The sequence below is a fragment of the Pelodiscus sinensis genome, chromosome 2, assembly GCF_049634645.1.
Source record: "Pelodiscus sinensis isolate JC-2024 chromosome 2, ASM4963464v1, whole genome shotgun sequence".
NCBI lineage: Eukaryota > Metazoa > Chordata > Testudines > Trionychidae > Pelodiscus > Pelodiscus sinensis.
This window is the reverse complement of record NC_134712.1, coordinates 247,923,247-247,944,447: the sequence shown is the minus strand read 5'-3', so window position 1 is coordinate 247,944,447 and position 21,201 is coordinate 247,923,247. Positions and strand designations below refer to the sequence as shown.

General features: G+C 47.4%; 1 protein-coding gene across 3 annotated transcripts in view; it reads right to left on the bottom strand.

The window, feature by feature from the left end:
- Positions 1 to 21,201, bottom strand: part of PLCD1 (phospholipase C delta 1) — a 90,396-nt gene that overhangs the window by 16,684 nt on the left and 52,511 nt on the right. For all 3 annotated transcript variants that reach the window (XM_006120569.3, XM_006120570.4, XM_075922869.1), the window contains 5 exons: positions 19,035 to 19,266; positions 12,605 to 12,806; positions 11,014 to 11,158; positions 9,627 to 9,776; positions 1,300 to 1,467 (listed from right to left, as the gene is read on the bottom strand). In XM_006120569.3, coding sequence (XP_006120631.3) covers positions 1,300 to 1,467; positions 9,627 to 9,776; positions 11,014 to 11,158; positions 12,605 to 12,806; positions 19,035 to 19,266 — 897 coding nt within the window. The remainder of the gene's footprint in view (positions 1 to 1,299; positions 1,468 to 9,626; positions 9,777 to 11,013; positions 11,159 to 12,604; positions 12,807 to 19,034; positions 19,267 to 21,201) is intronic.

Genomic DNA, 21,201 nt, shown 5'->3' with positions numbered 1-21,201 from the left:
TTGCAAGACAGATGGGTTCTGATTTTGTCATGTGACTGTGGAGTTCTAGAATGTAAACGGTAGCAACAATGATTTGCATATGGTGACATCATTGCAATGAGTCTTATACCAAGTGTGACACATGGCCAGAAAAAGGTGATGCACCCTGCAGGCTAAATGACCCAGAATCACCCTGTACAGACAGGTTAGAAAAGTGTGTGAACAGTAATTAGGGCCATTAGGGCCTGGATTGTTAGAGAACTGGAAGTGATACTTATTGTGTGTTAGATGTTAGCCATGTAAACAGACAGTGCCTATCTGTCACTATAGCTAGACATAAACATAATAATATCACTGTATGCATCTCTCTTTGAAATGTACAACAAATCTCCTGAGAGTGGTGAAAAACAGACTACTGCCTTATGTTAATCTGTATAGCTAATTACCAGTGATGCTTAGGAAACAGGCCTATTTCAAAATGTCTGTAATTGCCTGTTGTTCCTCTAAGGACTCCAAGCATTCAAGGAAGGCCTGGAACTATATAAGAATGTCTGGGGTCCTGATTCTTTTTATCTCAGATCTGCCTGATGCTTCAACCTTTGGAAACTAGGATAAACATGTACTATGATGGACCAAATCCAAAGCAGGTGTTCATCGATGTTTTACACCCATAATGAATCTGGTCCATGGTGCATAGGGACATTCACATCCACCCAGAGTCTGGGAGGGTGCATCTACACTGTACCGTTATTCTGAAATAAGAATGCGAGCGTTTACACAGCCATTCCATTATTTCAAAATAATTTCAAAACAATGGGCGGCTTATTCTGAAATCTATAAACTTCATTCTACAAGAAATAACGCCTATTCCGAAAGAGCTATTTCAAAATAAGCGTGCAGGGTAGACGTACCTGGAGAGATCAATGGTCTAAAACAAAGGGCCAAGTTCTGTTCCTGGATGCTTCAATAAATAATGTACATGTGTCTAAGAGCAGAGCTTTCAAAAGCTGTGCTCAAGTCTAGGGAAGGACCAAGATTCTTCAAGTTTGGTCCTGCCTAGCATGAACAGATCAAACCATGCCCCTTGGTGTACATCAGCAGAGCTTCATTGGAGCAAGACTAATTCATACCAGTTGAGGACCTGGTTCCATATTAGAAAGTGGGTTTGTTGGACCTACACCACGTTCAACGCTCCATATAGAAGGGTCTAGTTTTCACCGCCCTACGGTGGATGCCAGAACTGCCAGGCATCTAGCTTATGGCCTTTCCCGCTCCACATAATTTCCCCCCCTTTATGATTTGACCAGAGCTTTGACTTACTGTCCTCTTCTGCTCTACCTCCTTCTTCACAAACTCATCTTCCATTTCAGCTGCTTCATCCTCATCGGAGACATCTTCAGCCTCTATGCCACTGTTCCTGTTCGTCCCTATGGTGTCCTCCAGCTTGTTCAACTTCTTTCCCTTCACAAGGATCTTCCCCTTTAATTGCTGCAAAAGTAGTTTTGGCAAAAACAGGTGTAAGTCAGAGCAGAATCTGGCCTGATCCGTAAGAAATCAAAGGATGTTTGGCAAAGTCACGACCCATTTGAGCTTCACCAGTTGCTAGTTATTATGGAAAGGAATCCAGTTAATGGATACGGCCATCAGGCCCCCAAAGCTGAACCCTGCTTCCTGAAGTTACCAATATCTGAGATTTAAAAGAATTATAATCACCTCCCAGCCCATCTGCTAAAACCAACAATAAGAAAAGGTTCATGTCTCAATGCCCCAGATACTCAGCATGCTCCTTGAAACATGCAGCATGATCTATCTTAAATGACAGGCATAACTACGAGTTCCATTAGAGACCACAAAATTCTCCAACTGTTTTTAAAATATCCAACATGCTCCAGTGGTCACAGAACAATACGGGGAGTCAGGAGAAATGGGATCTATTTCGAGTTTTGTTAACACCTCGCAGTGTAACCTTACTTAAGTCACGACTTCAGCCTCTATTTTCCTATCTGTAAAATGTGGATAAAGAAACATACACAGCTTTGTAAATGGCTTGAGAGTCATGGCTGAAAAGTGCAATTATGCCAATAAGTGCCAGCAAGGATTTGGCTTAAGGATTCCAGGATTCCACATGATCACTATGCATTCGTCAGTATCTCGGACAATGTACAGGGCACAGCTTTGAATCTGTTCTGTGCTCAATCTCAAGGCGAACCCTGGCTTTGTAGCACGTCTCAGAGACAGAGTCTTTATAAGCAAAACGAAGAGGTTAGATGTCAGATCCACCGCTGGAGGAGATCAGCATCCTCCAATACAGCAATGTCACTTTGCCCCAGCCGAGTAGCTAGCCCAAGACATTCAGTTTTTGCATTTCATGGTTTATCAGAACCCACAAGAAGGTCACGGGTGACTTGACCACAGTCTCCGAGCACCGACATAGGAGAGAGATTTCTAGAAAGCGTGTTAGGGTCCAATGCTGAAGCTAGATATGTTTAGATGAGACACAAGGGGCAAACTGTTAACAGTTCCAATGAACCACTGGAACTATTTACTTAGGGATGGGGTAGAATCTTCTTTACTTGGCGTCTTAAAACTAAGACTAGACATCTCTTTAGAAGTTTTGCTCTGGCTCAAACAGAAGTGATGGGGATCGCTGTGTGACAGGGATCACTGTGTGACATCCTCTGGCCTGCGTTTCCTTGGAGGGCAGGCGAGAGGACCAGAATGGTCCCGTCTGGCTTTCCCGCGCATGAACTCCAGTCGCATGTGCTGCAGCTTGTTCCTTTTTCACTCCAGTGAGCTGGGATCTTCAAGAGCATGTAGCACTGGCCCAGCTCTGCTCCCAGCAAACACAGGAGGAGATGTGCCACTGACTCCTGTCTGTCGGAAAATCCCACCCACGGGCCACAGCGCTGTCCTTACCTTCCCCAGGAAAGATGGAATCTGTGAATTAACCGTTTTGGTTTTGTATGACACACACTCCTCCATTCATGAATCTCAAACTCTCTCTCTCATACACACACACACTCACACACACAAAGCACCCACAGTCTTCAGTGTATTTATATCTTAGAGGGGTAGCCCTGTTAGTCTGTAACTTTAAAAGCAATGGGTAGTCCTGAGGCACCTTAGAGACTAATCAAAATATATAGTATCATGAGCTTTCATGGGTAAACCCCACCTCGTCAGATGAACTGGAATGGAAATAACAGAAACCAAGAGCTATATATAACAGCAGAAGAAGTATCTGTCAAGTGTAGAACCTGTGTTAATGAGGCTAATTAAGTGGGCTGGATGTGTCCTGTACATAGCTTTTGATGTGGAAATGCAGATGTTAAAGGGACAGAAAATGGCTTTACTGGACAGTCTCTGTGACAAAGGATAAATGTACACAAATCAGACATCTGGGATGGTAACGGAAACTGTAGGGGAACATTTTAACCTGCCTGGTCATTCAATCCAGGATTTAAAAGTAGCCATTCTTCTACAAAGGAATTTCACTAACCAATTACAAAGAGAGTCTGCAGAACTGCAGTTCATCTACAGATTTGACACCATTACCCTGCACTTGAACAAAGCCATTAACTGGTTGGTGCATTGCAAAGCCAATTTCTCCTCCCTTTAACATCTGCATTTCCACATTAAAAGCTATGTGTGGGACACATCCAGCCCACTTAATTAGCCTCATTTACACGAGTCCTACAGTTGACAGGTAGTTCTTGTGCTGTTATATATATAACAACAGAAACCAAGGTCATACAGAAAGATTGTGATGTAGCAACGAATTGAGCCTGGGTCTCCTAAGTCTACAACTAGCGCTCTAACCACTGAACAATCCTGCCTCTATACGTCTGTGTGCTGTGATGGCAGGACAACAGTAAAGCTGTTGTTAGACAACAGCACTGTCGTAAACCAGGGATCTTTTTAAAGCCATTTCCAAAGAACATTAATTACTCTCTTTGCACATTGCACCGTGTCTCAGCAGAGACCAGCCTGACACGTTACAGTCGATTTTACTGGCCTTGCCACAAACTGTGGCTTAAACTGAAATTTGCCACTGGAACCTCATAAAGGAGCCGAGCTTCCTTTTTTATTAAGACACCACAAATCAGCTTTTTCCTTTGGAACAACTCCCCTGGCACTGAAAGCTGCCAACAGCGGGGTACCAATTACCAGGCAACATACAGCAGGAACAGACAGCACCTCTCCTCATTGGGGTATAGCTCACTCACACTGCTGGGGCCTTGAGGATTGTCACATCCTAGCCCCTCTGCTTCTTTGCTTAGGGAATAAAATAGCTGCATCCCCTTAGGGGTGTTACACGTTGGTCTAATTGCAGTTGCCGGAGTGTGTGTGCAGGTGTGGAAGGACTGTGGTATCATGTAGGTCAGGCTAAATGATCTGATGCCCCTTCCATTTCTCTGCATTCACTTCAGGATCCAGCTGAAAACCCCTTTTTTAGACACTCTCCATAGAGCTTCCCTCTTTTTACACCTTCCCTACTCCCAGCAGTACCTCAGCTTCCCCTATTCCTCTCTGTCCTTTCTTAAGACCTAGGCCCAGCAGGAAAAACTCAGCCCTGCTCAGAGGCCAAGGCACCACATACATCCCACTCAAACAGGATGATTTCTAGGTCTCATTCTGACACTCTAGTCTCCACAGGCGTGAACATAATCCCGCTAGTGCAAGAGCCTTCTTCCATGCAGATACTGGGCCCATCTTTCCTGTATCTACTGTATAGAAACACCACCTGCGTGGCGATTAGTTATTACTTCTCTGCCTTACTGGTACTGTATCTCTGTGATGCTGCCTTTTTATCCCAGAGCTCTCTAGGGAAGGGCACTTCCGGCACTTAGAGTCCCCCGCTGGCCCCAGGCTCCATGCAGCGCTTCTGCTTTGAAATGTACAAGAGCCCCATCGGGGACTCTTAAACATTTCAAAGGTGGAACCCCACTGCTGCGCCCCTGCCCTCTCCCATGAAGCTGGAGCTAGGGAGAACTGGCTTTTAAGCCAGCTCCCCCCAGCACCTCCTTCCTCTGCCCCCTCTCCCCCATGCTGCCTCTTTCTGATAGAGGCAGCAAGGGGGGGGGGAAGCGACTAGTCGACTAGTGTGTCGACTCTCCGATAAGCTTTTGTTTATCGGATAATCGAGTAATCGATTAGTCGTTTACATCCCTAATGTAGTCAGCGCCAAAAGTCGAATTAAACTATTTCAACTTCAGCTACTCAATTGACGTAGCTCAAGTTGCGTAGCTTGATTCGACTTTAGAGACATACTCTAAGGCTGCGTCTAGACTGGTATGGTTTTGCGCAGAAGCAGCCACTTTTGCGCAAAATCTTGCCGCCTGTCTACACTGGCCGCGAGTATTTGCGCAAGAACATTGACTGAGCAGAGCTGCTGGGCAGCCTGCTAAAAACTTTACTAGCCAGGGTGGGAGGGAGGGAAAAGCATGTAGTCTATAGCACTAACCTATACGCTTTTGCTTATCGGTTAATTGATGGTACTATTACATTCCTCCTTTGCACACACACCCCCTCCTGTCGGCAGGCCTGAGCGTAGACACACCCACAGTGGACCGGGGATTGCAGGAGATATGTGCAACAATGGCGCTGACTCAGGCAGACTGTCTGACACTGAGTGAATCGAGCCCCGGGTAGGTGAGAGGGGTAGGAGGCCGCTCCATGGAGAGTGAGCCAAGGGTACGGCCACATGTCTTCCTGCGGGCCAGGAGGTGGGCAGCAGCACTCTGGGCCCACCAGAGCACAGAGCAATGGCCTCAGAGGCAGCTACTGAGAAGGGAGATGTTGCAGGCAAGGTGAGAAACCCCTGGCTAAAGGTCTGAATGGTCAGAGTTAGGGTTAGGACGAAAGGCCTGTGAGGAGTCATTGGGTAAAGGCTAGAATGGCCAGGGTCTCACAAGAGCCATCCACGCTATCAATCCGGGGTGGTTTATAGGGCTCTTTAATATTTAACCCAACGGATTCCTCTAGAGCAGTGGTTTTCAAACTACAGGGAGAGGGGGGAGCCATCTGTCAGCGGGCCTCCCTGGCCAACCCCGGTGCACAGCTTAAGTGGTGCAGGAGCTTTTGCTGACCCTGAGGAATGAAGTGAATTGCCCCGGTGAGAGCAGGCAATGATGAGAATACCCAAGTCAGTAACTGTTTGCAGGATTAGGTCCTACACAGCAGGGTAATGTATTAGTGTGAATCTAAACTGTGTCCACTTCCCTTTTCCTGCAGGGGGGTCCATCTCTTTCAGCACTAAAACTACCCAGTCAAAGGACTCCAACATGTGGGCTATGTCTACACTGGCACCCTTTTCCGGAAATGCTTAAAACGGAACAGTTTTCCATTATAAGTATTTCCGGAAAAAGCGCGTCTACATTGGCAGGATGCTTTTCCGGAAAAGCACTTTTTCCGGAAAAGCGACTGTGGCCAATGTAGACGCGGTTTTCCGGAAAAAAACCCCGATTGTCATTTTCGCGATCGGGGCTTTTTTGCGGAAAAGACTACTGTGCTGTCTACACTGGCCCTTTTCCGGAACAGTTTTTCCAGAAAAGGACTTTTGCCCGAACGGGAGCAGCATAGTTTTTCAGGAAAAACACTGACAATTTTACAGTAGCTCGTCACTGCTTTTCCGGAAAAGCAAGCGGCCAGTGTAGACAGCTGGCAAGTTATTCCGGAAAAGTGGCTGCTTTTCCGGAATAAGTGGCCCAGTGTAGATTCACCCGTGGTGTCTCTTGCTTTGCATTTTGTTTACAGCCTTCCAGCTGTTTGCTGGGGGCGGATTGCAAACAGAAAAGAAATGGACACACCATTTCCTAATAACAAATTCATTGTCCCCTCTTGCTTCCCTCTTTTCTAGGAAGTGGAAAATCAAGGAAGGTTTTTCTTTTTATGTATCAATTAGAAATGAAAGTATTTTCTACAACAGTGACCAATTTGGTCTTGACACCAGATTCTACTGGGTACACATGTTAAGCAGATGGCAAAATAGTACAGGAGAAAAAAACATGAGGAATTATGTTTATACCACTATTTTTTCCTTAAAAAAAAAATGCTGACTTGACCAGGTACTCAAGCGATGTAAATCAGCACAGCTCCATTGACTTTAATGCAGCGATACTGATTTACCCCTTTGTCCATCGGAGGAGCCAGAGTGCTGATCAGACAGCTTGCAGGAAACAAAAATGTACAAAATGTTTGGTTTTTGTTTGGTTTATTATTTCCCGTTTTATTTTTTAATGATTGTTAAAGATTTGTTTATATATAGAAATGTATTATTGGGCTACAAAGCGTTAACAGCCCTCTGAGTTAACAGCAACTGCTGATTTCAGGACTTTGCACTGAGGGCAAACAAGGAGTCAGGACAGGGAAAGTCAGTAACAAGATCTCTCAAGGGCCTGCCTGTCCAGCTCACTAAAATCTGATTCAATCCCCAACCTTGGGGTGGCTCCTATTCCTGCACTAGCCCTGGCACAGTGCTGAACTATGGAGTGCAATTCTTTTCCCTACTGCAAGGGTCCTAGTGGAGCAGCGGTGTTTTTATTAACAAAATAAAGCCCATGTGTTTATTACAGCAATGCCTAGGAACAGGACCACGTTTTGCGAAGCACTAGACAAAAACAGAGTCACTCTCCCAAATGATTTAAAACACAGCACAACATGAAACATGCCAAATTCCTATGGTATTTTTGACTGCTTTTCTCCTCTGCTCACTCCCACACTGACTATCGGATTTTTCCCATCCACAAACTCCTCCCAACACTTTCTGGGCCAAGGAAGCTTTGAGCAAAAAGAGTTTTAAAAGGTCCTCGCTAATCCAAGGTCATTTTTGTCACTGTTTCTTTTCCTCCATGGGCTGGTGTTTTGGAATCGGGCCGAAGCGTCACAGAGCTGGCCAGATGCTCAGCTAGCACAGAATGGTGTTGGTGGCATCCAGGAGGCTACGCTGATTCACTCCCAGCAGAGCATCTGGCCAATTTTCTGCAACAGCACTAACAAGTTCAGACCAGTAGGGGATTATTAGCTGCATGGGTAGTAGCCAGCCAATGGCCCATAAGTGTCAGCTCCTTGAGTTACCTCCTCGTTCTGCTGGACCCCTCCCTCCGGCATCAGGTCTGGGGATCAGCTCCCCAAACTGCTGGGCCACACTGATATGCCAGGATCTCCAGACATGTGCACGGCCACCCAGTCTCTTCCCTCCTCACAATCCTGTGAGAACGCAGCCTCTGCCAGAGCCAGGCTCCTTACTCCCCTCCCAGCCACCGCTGCCCTCAGAATCCCCCCAGTAGGAAGACATGCAACACGACAGCCTGGTTTGCAGTTGCTTGCACTGGTTTTCCCCATGCGCTCGGGGGTAGGGAAGGGGTAGGGGAAATCCATGCAGCATGGCTGTCTCCCTTACGCTCTCTGCTCCCTAGGAACTAGCTGGAATCCTGATGGAGGATTCCAAGGGCAGCAGGGAGTAAGCCACTGAGACCTTTCTTCTTTCAGTACAAAGCGGTGCTTCCCCTCTGGCTTACAATCCAGCAGAGATCAACTCCCCCCAGTTCAGAAGCCTGGAGACAACTCACCCAGTCACTTCTCCCAAGAAGCTTGGCCCTCCCCGCCTACATACTGAAACTAAGTGTCCTGTGGACGTGAGATAATGGAAGATGATGTTAACCAAGTTCTGTGTATGGTGAGCGTATACAGAACAGACCTATAGTACCCAGCTGACTGGCTCAGACCTGTGGGAAAGCAATTGCTAAGGGGAGGGGGGGGCAGCAGGTGAGGGGAGTTATGGATGGCTACCTGCCATGTGATACCCGTCAGCCTGGGAAAGGGCCAAAATAATTCCCCTCTGCTCCAGGCCCCTGCCCTGCCTTCTCCCCCACCCCTGTCCTGTCTCAGGGCATAGCCAGCAGGGGGGGGTATAGCCAGTAGTGAGGGTTTGTCCCCCCCACCACCACTCATGAGCAGCAGAGCAACGTGGCCCCAGCTTACTCTGCTACCCCAGCTGCATGACTCTGTTTCCCTCCAGTGATTGCAGGCGTAACTGCCACCAGGCAGATTTGAACCTGGGACCTCAGCGTAGGAGCCTCTGCAGCTTGAGTGATAAAGCCAGCTGGCTCCGAGTTTAGGCTATAGAGCTCACTTGTTTTTATCTCTCACTGGAAGTGCTCTAAGTGCCACTCCATGGGACAGTGAACCACACCAGGTGTGTGGGTTGCACAGGGTCAGTCCTGCTCCCTCCCCCGAGTAGGCGCACTGGGAGAACAGAGCGAGCTGGGGTCACATTGCTCCACTCCTCCTCTGCTGCGTGTGGGAAGGGGATGGAGGGCAGACCCCTTCTTTGGGCACCAGGCCCCCTCCACTAGCCCCTGGACCGTCCAAAGACTCTGGCCCTGCCAGCTGCTGGCTGGCCCCTTGGTCCTCCCACTCAGAGTGTGGGGGGCATGTGCCTCCCCCCCGCACACACTATCCCTGTAACTGGCCTGAAGACATGGCCTGAGCTCCGCAAGTGGACCAGAAACTCCCCTGAGTTCCACAGAGCCTGTCATCAAGCGAGACTCCTCAGTGACTCTCCTTATCACAGTGAGTGATAGTACCCAAGTCCGGTAAGAGTATAGGCTGTGTAACAGCACACAAGGTGCTAACGTGGCACTCACCTCTGGCGAGGGGAAGTCTGATATATTCCCTTCAACGGGCATTACCAGCAGCATGTCCCCCAGGATCTGCTTCATGTGCTGCGCCATCATCTTCTGCTGCTCCAGGCTACAGTGGTTTTCCAAGGAAATGATTACTGGATATGGAGAGGTCTGCAGTAAGACAACAACCAACACACACTGTGGGTTAACACCTGGTCATCTCTTCCCTCTGTGTGTTACACAACCAACACACTGCTGCTAGCAGTTTTCAAAAAGCACGTTTCATTGGAAACCAGGGTGTTAACACAGCAGTACAGAGAGTTCAAAGACGCATTCACTTCACTACGGCACTATTTGGGTAGCCATCTACTGAAGCCTTCCGGGAAGAGTAATATAGAGCCTAGATAACTGAACAGGGAGAAAGGCTCCAGTGGTTCACACACCTTAAATAAGTCATTTAATTTTACCCGTGTCTCAGTTCCTCATCTGTAAAATGGGAAGAATGCTTCCTGACCTCAGAGGGGTGTTCTGAAAGCAACGTCCTATGACATGCACAGATACGAGTGTGACGAGAGACAGCCTATATCATCAAGTCATTTCTTCCTTTCCCGCTTTCGCACCCAACACGTTTTAGGGTGCCAGGAAAGGGCTACCCACTGTGCACTCTCCTGGATACTTCCTTGCATTGTCGGCTTCTGATATCTGCACCCTAAAACCCTGGTGAAAGCTGGATGTCGGCTCTAAAGGCAAGTTAACTAAAGAAAGAGGAACAAGCCTGAGCCTCCAGGGAATTTGGACAGACAGGTTTGGTATAAAGGACGTCAGCCCAGGTGTGATTGCTAAAACCTGTAATTTACTCCCAGTAGGAAGGGAGAGGGAATATCTCTTCTCAGTCCCTCAAAGGCACATGCCTGGATTTCGCTACAGTCCAAGAATGCTTTTTGGATTCTGGATAAATAAGACGGAGTCATCACAGCCAAGCTAAGCAGGAACTGAGCAGCTGAGTTAAGATGACTGCCTACATTTTCCATTGCCCACCTGTGTTATGGCTCTCGCTAATGGTTACTGTCTTCATTGTGGTAGAGTACCATGGTGCGAAGAGCTGCACCCCTGTATAATGCCAACCAATCCCTGCCCCAGCGGGCTCGGCACTCAGATAACCCTCCGATGCGGCTCACTGCAGAGGACAAGGCACAGGGCTGGCAGCCCAGAGAGGGCCCAGTGACAAACGCGAGTAGGCTGGTTCCATTCTGCACGCACAAAGTGGAATATTTCCCTGGAGCTGAATGGCTGCTTGTTTGTTCTCAGGGAAAAGAAATGAAGCTGCCGGATGCTCCCCTTCCCTCCCCCCCTTCCCCTGCCGGATGCTCCCCTTCCCTCCCCCCCTTCCCCTGCCCTTTGCTCTTACTTTGAAGGCATAGTTCTTGATGGCCTTTATGGCGTCACTGAAGAGGATCTTGGAGGTGAGCGTGTAGCCGTGATAAATGACAGGCTCTGAGTTAGGACCATCCCAGCAGTCCAGCTCCACACAACGGCAGCCTTTGGTCAGGGCTCTGGAAACAAAGAATGGGGGCATTTGGGTTTTTCCACCTCTCCCCCGCACAAAGGGGATGCTATCGCATATGGGCATTTCAATACACACCGAAGGCAGAGGGAAGGCTCTTTGACAAGTGCAGAGCGAGTGAAGAAAGGAGGGGACTGAGGAGAGTGGAGATCCAGAAAGCGCGGCGTCAATGAAAGGAGCAGAGCTCAGAGAAACGGACGAGTGAGCTCAGCAATGCACAAAAGGAATCTGAGGAGAGGGGCGATGGGAAAAGCTCGGGGCGGCTGAAGGTAAGGGGGAATCCAAAAAGCACAGAGAGGTTAGAGACAAGGGAGCTAGGGAAGGCCAGAGATGGTGAAGAGCAGATAAAGAAAAGGCTGACGAAGGCACAAAGAGAATAGACCAAGGAAGCCACAATCACAGAGCCCAGATCTTGTGAACACTTCACGCACATCTGAAAAGGAGCTAGGGATGCATTTTCAAAGCCATGCTCAGTGATGGAGCTAGGTGAACTCCACTGTCGTTTCATGAGAGCCATGTGATTAAATCCCTTGTAGAAAGTTCCACTGTGAATGTGTGCTCAGGAAGCCCTTGCCCTGCACTGTCTGGTTCAGTCATTTCCTGTCTTCACATTTAAGTTCTTGTCCCCGGTATCCATGACTCTAGGCTTCTGAAGACGATCTTTCCACTCTTCTCTAAAATGAATATAGTAATTCCCCATATGCTTAAAGTGACTCATCGCCTATAAGCATTGCTACAAGACCCGTAGGAACCATAGAGTTAACCACAATGGAAATGGGATTAAGTAATTTCCTGATATTGCAAAAAGCATTCAAATAACTAATGAAACCAACTCATTGAGCTAAATTCTCTGCCCCCTCCCCATCGCTTTTGGCTAGAGCGTTGCTGCCTCCCGACAATCCCATCAAGTAGGAAAAGAGCTACAATAGCAGAGCACCTACTCATTGTAACTAACTCTCACAATCTGATCGTCATTCACGTGATGGGGAGGTAGGGTTTCCTCCTGAAATCAGGCTATTGCCTGTGAATCCAGCTTTCACCAAAAAAAACCACCATACTGTTAGCCCTTGTGGCTTCAGAAAACAGCTTGAAAACATGACGCATGAAATCCCCAACAATAGAAGATAGGTGCAAAGAATGCAACATTTAATTATTTCGTAAAATCTCCTTATTTGGGGGGCCTGAGTCAGGATTATTGCACATTTATGGGTTGGCAATACTGTCCGTTGGCTCTGCTCCAGAGAAGCTTCTTGTTGTGCTAGTTGATTGAGACCACACCAACATCTGGCCACTAGCTGGTAGACACAACAACCAGCAATAAGGTCGGGGTTAGTTCATGCAAGGGTGGAACTGAACATTCTGTTTAGGGCCAACTCTGTCTGTGTGTGCTCTGAATACTTGTACAATCAGTGTTAAGAGATCCCACCCCCCTTACCTGATATAGGCCTCTGTGCTACTGGGCCCTCTCAACTGGTCTTCCATTAGATAGGTATTGTGCGAAGACGACACGAGGTAGTGACTGAGGGGCTGAGTCATGTCCTGGTAAACTTTACTGTGAGACGAGTTGAAAATGTTCCCATCAGCAGACAGCAGATACATCAGGAAACCATCTTTGGTCAAGTTCTGTTGTTTCTTGGCTGCCAGATAAAAGAAATATATACCACTGGTGAAAATATGACACTGGTACTTTGGAAGAATATGAAACAGCCTAAAGATACCCTGGGCTGTGAGGCCGCTCGCCACCAGCTGTCCTAAAGTGAGGAAGTCTTGTCTGTAACTCGTTATGGGTCAACTCTCAGACAACCAGGTTTTGGCTAGTCAAGCATGGCCTTCCAGTCCTGCACTTTTTGGGTATGTCTACACTACAGCGTTATTTCAAAATATCTAATTTCGAAATAGTGATTTCGAAATATCTTATTTAGAAATAATGCGTCTACACACAAAATGCATTTTGAAATAGCTTTTTGCTATTTCGAAACAGCGCGTCCATACTAATTGGACACTGAATCGCAATTAAGGCCAGCCAGAACTAGTTCCGGCAGGGCATCAGGTCAGAAGTTACCTTGTGGCCAGGATGGCCAGCAGGGTACCCTAGGAAGGGCTGGAGGCCCCCTATTTTGAAATAAGCGTCTACACAGTGCTTATTTCGAAATAGCAATTTCAAAATTGGCACTATTCCTCATGGAATGAGGTTTACCAATTTCAAAATAAGCCCTCCGCCATTTTGAATTAATTTCAAAATAGCAGTTGGCTTGTGTAGATGCTAGGAAAGTTATTTCAAAATAACGGCTGTTATTTCAAAATAACTGCTGTGTAGACATACCCTCCCTGAACAGGTTAGCTAAAGGCACACACCAACTCCCGAGTCTTCAGCGCATTCCCTGTGGTGTTCAGTTCCTCACAGAATGACCAGGCCTGCTGTTCCCAAAGGAGTGATACACACCAGCCTGTAAGATTCAACTTAGGATCACCACTGTGCTTAAAGCCCCAGCACTGAGATCCCTCTCACTCAACGTTGTCTCCAATGGTTTCAACCAAGCCTGGCTGAGACCCTTCTTTCATGAAGCAAACTCATTCTCAGTTTACATCGTAGGTGAATGATGACAGATCTTTGTCTCCCAGATGTACCAGAGCAAGACTTTAATGAGCACCGCCATATAGGACTCCACACCTCATCCCCCACTGTTCACCTCTTCATGGCTACTCTTCTTGCTTTGAAGTTTTCACAGTCCTTCATTAGCCTTTGGTTCAGGCGGGACAGCACACAGCTAGACAGACAAACTTGTCTTGTCTGACAGAAAACCTGTTTTTCACTTTTGCTGTTGACTAGCCCCTAGACACAAGACGCCATTTTTAGCAAACATGTGTGCCCAGAACTCTTCACACTACCTACGTACGTGTGTTTCATGATATTGATGACTCATGTGACACTGGCTTTTATCTAAGACCTCACATTACATTCTTTGGTGAACTACAATATACACATACCAGACCCAAGAGATTCCTGTAACCCCTCTTCATGCCCTGGTCAATGGGCATTGCAAGATTACTGAGTCACAAAGAAACAAATGTGAAAGGATTAAGAATAGTACCTACAAACGCCTGCCTGCACACAGCTCCCACTGACTTCAGTCAGCTGCCTGTGTTGAATCTGGCCTTTGTGAAGATGTTTATGTTTAGAAGAGGCTGCCTGACAATGCTTTCAGAATAAAAAATGAACATCTAGTTTTATATGCCCTTCACAACCCTCAAATTCTCTATCATAAGGAAACACTAAGGGTATGTCTAGACTGCATCCCTCTGTCAGCAGGGGGATGCAGATTAGGCAGGTCGACATTGCAAATGAGGCAGGGGTTTAAATATCCTGTGCCTAATTTGCATAAAAATGGCTGCCATGTTTTGCCGACTCAGCAATTTGTCAGCAAAAAGCGGCAGTCTAGAGGGAGATCTGTCGAGAAAGAAAGCCCTTTTCGACAGATCCTGTAAACCTCCTTGGGCTGACTGGTGGGGGGGAAAAACCTGCTCTGGGTGGTGCTCCGGGCTGCCAGCCCTGCCCCTCCTGCTCAAGGCCATGCCCTTTCCAGGCGGCCTGCTCCTGAAAGGGGCCAGGTGGGGGCAGCCGGCTCCAGGAAAGGGCGTGGCATTGTGCAGGAGGGGCAGGGTTGGCAGCCTGGAGCACCACCCAGAGCAGGCTTCCCCCCACCAGTCAGCCTCAAGAGCCACCCAGAGCACATGGCACAGCACTTCAGTGGCAATATAAAGGGCCCAGGGCCCCTTCCCTACCACCGCCATCAGCAGGCGTGGCTGCTCCAATGACAGCTCAGATGCAGCCCAGCCTTTTTGCTTTCCTGAACCTTCAAACTCAGATGTTGCGTGGTGGTTACTCATTTCATCTACAGTCATCCTCTATTTACTCTATTAAAATGCAGGTCTCTTAATTGGCTGCTTAAATATGGATTTAGGCACCTATGCATTTTTAGGCACCCCAGTTGCAAAAGGTTCTCATTCTCTTGAGGCTAGACTGGCTCGGAAACGCAGGCGTGGAGATGCTGAGCGTTACCTGTTGGGGTGTGTAAAAGTTAAATAAGGGGTCTTGGTAGTTGCACAGCAATGGTGCACAGCACGGCACAGGCAGACACTGCTTCTATTGATTTATAGACCTGCTTGGATGCCTCCTTTCCTGCTTGCTCACAATAAATCAGGGGTGTAGTGAGGAGGAGGGCGGGGGGGGGGGGGAAGTTGCCCTATGGTGCCATGCTAAGGCGAGTCAGGGAGAATGGCGCAGGCAGGTCTGACATGGCCACAGCTGCTGCGGCAGGGCCAGGTGGTCCCAGACCCACTGACGCCTTTCTCCCTACCCTCGCCCTAGTGTGAAGTCCGGGGGCAACTCCTCCCCCCCACCCCCTCCGCTTCCCCTGCAATAGATAAGCATGCAGCTGTACGAAGGATGTAACTTTTAATGAACGCTCTATGTGTTAACAATGCTGTCTTCCTTACCTCCTTATCCATTCCCATTCACTCTGAAGTATACATTCGGGGTCACATATCTTTTACCCCTTGCAAGTTGCTGATTTAAGAAGTTTTGTGATGTAAGAACTGCTTACATCTACTGAAAAGCTGTGAACAGTAAACAAGGGTGGGTATAGTTATATTTATCATATGGTTATCATTATGTGTTATATAGGCGTTCACATTATTAAATTAGGACTTAAAGGGTGATGTAATTAATAAACATATTTACATACTAAGATAAAAAGGTGTATCTGTGATTAATTTGTTGCTCACTCAGGCTATGTCTACACTGCAGGCTTCTTGCACAAAAAGCTTTTTGCAGAAGAGATCTTCCATAAAATCTTCTTGCACAAGAGCATGTCCACATTACAAAACTGCATCACAAAAGCAATGCACTTTTGCGCAAGAGAGCACCTAGACTGCATGGACGCTCTCTCGAAAGAAAGCTCTGATTGCCATTCACAGAATGGCCACCAGAGCACCTGTGCTTTTTTTGATTGGCTCTTTTTGTGCAAAAATCCCCTGGTGCCCATCCACACACACCTTTTTGCGCAAGAACTCTTGTGCAAAAAGGAGTTATTCCTCGAAGAAAGAGGAATACCTACACCGCAAAAACCCCTCTGTTCTTTTGATTTACTGTGAATTTACTTGCTCCAAGACACGCTTGAGGTGTGAACGCTCCGCGGGTTTTTGCGCAAAAACCCAGTAGTGTAGACGTAGCCTCAGATCCCAGGTTTGGGGGTGGGGATTCCGAGACAGAATTAATATCTGCAATAAAGGAGCCTGCTACCCCATCCGCCCTCTGGGTTACCTGTTCTTGTCTAACGTTACCATGCTTCTCTGGTGCTTGGAAAATCTCCGAGATTCCACACACTGAGTTGGGTGCCTAGTCTCCCTATGCAACAACTAAGGAGAGATAGACAGTGGGAGTCTAATTCATTTTTTTTCTTTTCCTATTTCAGCCTCAGCTCCTACCTCATTTTCACCAGCATTCACTAGCTGTCCAATCGTTACTAACCTTTTCGGTGGAAGCTGAAAGAAACATCACTTAGCACTTTTGCTATTTAAACTGTTTTTGTTATTGTCTTTCTCCCCTCATTGAGTAATAGGACTAACTCGCCTTAGTCTTCCTCTTGCTTCTTATATATTTGTCGAATGTTTTGTTGTCACTCTTTCTGTCTCTAGCTAGTTTAACCTTGTTTTGTGCCTTAGCCTTTCTAATTTTGTCCATGTGCGCTTGTGCTGTCTGTTTATATTCATCCTCTGTAATATGACCTTATTTTTGTTTTTTATAGGACTCTTTGAGTTTCAAGTAATAAAAGATCTCCTGGATAAACCGGGACGGTCTCTCATCCCTACTTCCTTGTCTTTTCTGTGCAGTAGGACAGTTTGCTCTGATATCCCTAGGCTACGTCTACATTGGCAAGATTTTGCACAAAAGCAGCCGCTTTTGCGCAAAAACATTCTGCCTGTCTACACTGGCCGCGAGTTCTTGCGCAAGAACACTGATGTTCTAATGTGTGAAATCAGGGTTTCTTGCGCAAGAACTATGATGCTCCCGCTCAGGAATAAGCCCTTTTGCACAACTCTTCTTGCACAAGAGGCCAGTGTAGACAAGCAACATGAATTTCTTACGCAAGAAAGCCCTATGGTTAAAATGGCCATCGGCGCTTTCTTGTGCAAGAGAGCATCTACACTGGCATGGATGCTCTTGCGCAAAAGCAAATCTCTTGCGCAAAGGCACGTGCCAGTGTAGACGCTCTCTTACTCAAATACTCTAACGCAAAAACTCTTGCGTTAAAGAGTATTTGTGCAAAACCTTGCCAATATAGACGTAGCCCTAGTGTCTCTTTGAAAAAGTGCCAACTCCCTCAAACTGTTTTTCCCTTTTACTTGCTTCCCACAGGATCTTGCCTCCCAATTCTCTGAGCTTGCGGAAGTCTGTCTTCTTGAAGTCCATTGTCTTTATTCCACTGTTTTCCCTATGCCATTCCTTGAAATCACCAACTCTATCAATTCATGATCCACTGTCATGCAAGTGGCCTTCCACCTGCCAATTCTCAACCAGTCCCTTCTTGTTTGTCAGAATCAAATCTAGGACAGCCTCTCCCCTAGTCACTTTCTCCACCTTCTGTAATAAAAAATTGTCTCCAATACATTCCAAGGATTTGTTGGATAATCTGCACCCCGCTGTGTTATTTTCCCCACATACGTCTGGGTAGCTGCAATCTCCCATCACCACCAACACCTGTGCTTTGGATGGTTTTATTAGTTTTTAAAAAGCGTCATCTACACTCTTCTTCCTGGTTAGACGGTCTACAGTAGATCCCTACCAGGATGTCACACTTGTTTTTTACCCCTTTTAATTTTTACCCGCAGACTTTTAACGAGACCGTCTCTTATTTCCATCTCGGCCTCAGTGAAACATCTTTGATATACAAGACAACATCTCCTCCTCTGTCTCCCTGCTTGTCCTTCCTGAGCAGGATTTATCCCACTATACATTGGGCGGGCAATAATTTTTACAGGGAGGCCACTCCAAGAATTTTGGTAAGTTGTCACAGGCCACACTTTCTATTATATCCATGGAAGGGATAAGAGTGGTTTCTGGCCAATGCTGATGGTGCTGGGAGCGGCGCGAGGAGACATGCTATCCCGCTCCCCCAAGAAGCATGCAGAGACACTTGCCAGCAGCCTCCGGCCGTGGCGCTTCTGGTAGCCGCATGGCTGGGGCCGCGGCAGGCAGGCAGAGTGCCCGAGCTCCTCACTGGGCCACAGGACTTTTTTCTCCAGCTCCAGCTGGAAGGTTATCATGTGCCAGATACAACCATGGGCCATATTTTGCCCACCTCTGTTCTATACCAGTATTCCAGTCATGTGCATTGGAGCTGCCATGCACATGCCTAGAGGCAGGAACAAAGGGACCTGGGGAGCTTTTACTCCAAAAATTTAGGCTCTGAGTGAGTTTAGGTACCTACAGAGCTTGGTGGCAGCTGAGCAGGAGCTTTGTGAATCCCAGTGGGGCCTAATTCTGGGATTTAGGCACCTAAAGTGGCAGTTAGGTGCCTAAGTCCTATTGTCAATCTACCTCTTCGTAACTCGGCTTCCCCATCTGGAAAATGGAAATGACACTACCTGTGCAAGGGCCTTTGAGATTATCAGAGGACAGGTGCTATAGTAATGCTAAATATTTTACAAGGATTATTATTAAATGAACCATCTGTTGGCTGATGCAATACAAGGACACAGAAGGCTGCAGAAGGAAACAGCAACAAAACCGTTCAGGGAATTGCTCGACCCATAGTGAGCATTTTGGAATCCAACCCAAACAGCAGTCAGTGCTGCCAACCCACCTGTTTCGTTGGGCTCATATTTATCAATCAGGGAGACTGCAGATTCAGGGTCACCATCCTTCTCCTGCTGTTCTTCTTGGAGGAACCGCAGCAGGTTGTCCCTGGACATGATCCCTTCGCTACTGGAATATTTTGCAAAGATCTCGTCTATCTCCTTCCGTTCAGTGAGCATCTTATAAAATGTCTCTATCTCTTCATCTTCCAAGGTCTCGGTCTTGGATTTGTCACATTGCTGTAAACAGAGGGGAGAAGGACTGAAAACTTTTTTTCCGTATAGCATTCTAGCAACCTACCTAGATATTTTGATGACTGGCTTGCTCTAACTAACAAGACAGCAGTTATCCACAGCTGAGGCTTCTGGACCACTGAGTTTGATTAGGTCGAGATGTTCTTTCAGGTGGGACTCTGAAAACCTAAGTCCGACCCACTCTGCACAGATCTCAAAATTTGCATACTACTTGGTTTGCCTCAAGACCCTTGGCCAAAAAAGGTTCCATCCCCGGCCCTGAGAGCTGAAGACCATGCTTTATAGGTTGAACCTCTCTAAACTGGGGTCCAGCAACGTGTTCCAGGACCAGAGAGCCCCGTGCTGGGCTGGTGACTGGAAGGCCAGTGGCTGGTAGGGCAGTGGGGTGCCAGCAGCGAGCTGCCAGCGGGGTGGGAACAGGCGTACCAGGAGCCCAGTGCACCCCAGATGGCTTGCCAATGGAGCAGGAGCAGGCACACCCCAGCAAAGCTGCTTGGAGGGGCCAGGAGCTCAATGCATCCTGTCAGGCTGCCTGACGGCTGGGAACCTGGCAAGCCACAGTGGGGACAGGCAGCAGGTTCCAGCTGGCGGCCAGGCCAGTTCTGAGGGAAGCTGGTGACAGGGGGACCAGAAATGACCTCCCCTTGTCCGGAAAACTCCCTCATCCAGGACCAGTTAGGTCCCGAGAGTGCTGGACCAGGGAGACCCAGCCTGTATACCATTTCGGAGGTAGTTACATTTCAGGGGTTCCATGTGTGTATAGTGTTATAAGAAGCTATGAGATCCCTCAGGATGGTAGGCATGGTATAAATGCAAGATATGCTCACATTCCTGAATCTTACAAACAAAATGCACATTTCAATTTACCAACCATCCTACTAGGACCTAGGCCAAGCCGTACTAATTGCACAGAAGACAATCATGGTGCCCCTGCCATCTCCTCTAGCAAAATGATAATGAGGTCTTTGGGGGGCTGGTATTCTTGCTCCCTATGGAAAGTTACTACTGGAATGCTTTGGGAGCAGTTGGGCTGCCGAGTTAGGAGCCAAACTAAACTATCCAGTGGCTTGTTGTGTTCTACAAGCCACAACTTTGACAAACAGTTCAGCTTTTTGTTCTTCTCTTACAACTAGCACAATAAAAGTGACATAGGATGAGAGAAGCAGAGAAAGTAGCTTACTAACCCGCCCAGCTGTGTCTCCTGAAATTCTGAGTAATTTAAAAGTTGGTAGAGATTTTCTGGCCAACCTTCCCCCGAGCCCAGGTGGAGTTCCCACACAGGCTAGGTCTATACTACCGAGTTTTTGTGCAAAAACGGCCATTTTTCCACAAAAACTCAGAGCATCCACACCTCGGGCGCATTTTTGCTCAAGTAAAATGAAAGAACAGAGGGGTTTTTCCAGTGTAGGTATTCCTCCTTCTACAAGGAATAACTCCTTTTTACGCAAGAGCTCTTGCGCAAAAACGTGTGTGTGGATGGGGACCAGGGGGCTTTTGAGCAAAAAGAGGCAATCGAAAAAAGCACAGGTGCCCTGGTGGCCATTCTGTTCACAGCAATCAGAATTTCCTTTCGAGAGAGTGTCCATGCAGTCTGGATGCTCTCTTGCTTTTGCAGTGTGGACACGCTCTTGCGCAAGAAGCCTGTAGTGTAGACATAGCCACAAAGAGGTCTCCACAGAACTAGGGTAAGGGAAGGGGAGCATGAGAAGATGACATGCCTATCTTCTATGCAAACAACAGCTAGGACCTGCAGTCTAAGGCTCCAACAGTAGAGCCCTGCAGCAGAACTGGGGTCTATGGTAATTTGTGGGAAAATACTAACTCTCTACTAATTCAACAAGGAGTTTCCTGGCACCTTAAAGGCTAACAAACTTATTAGGGCATTAGGGCAGCCATGGCCAAGCCACGGCTCGCAAGCAG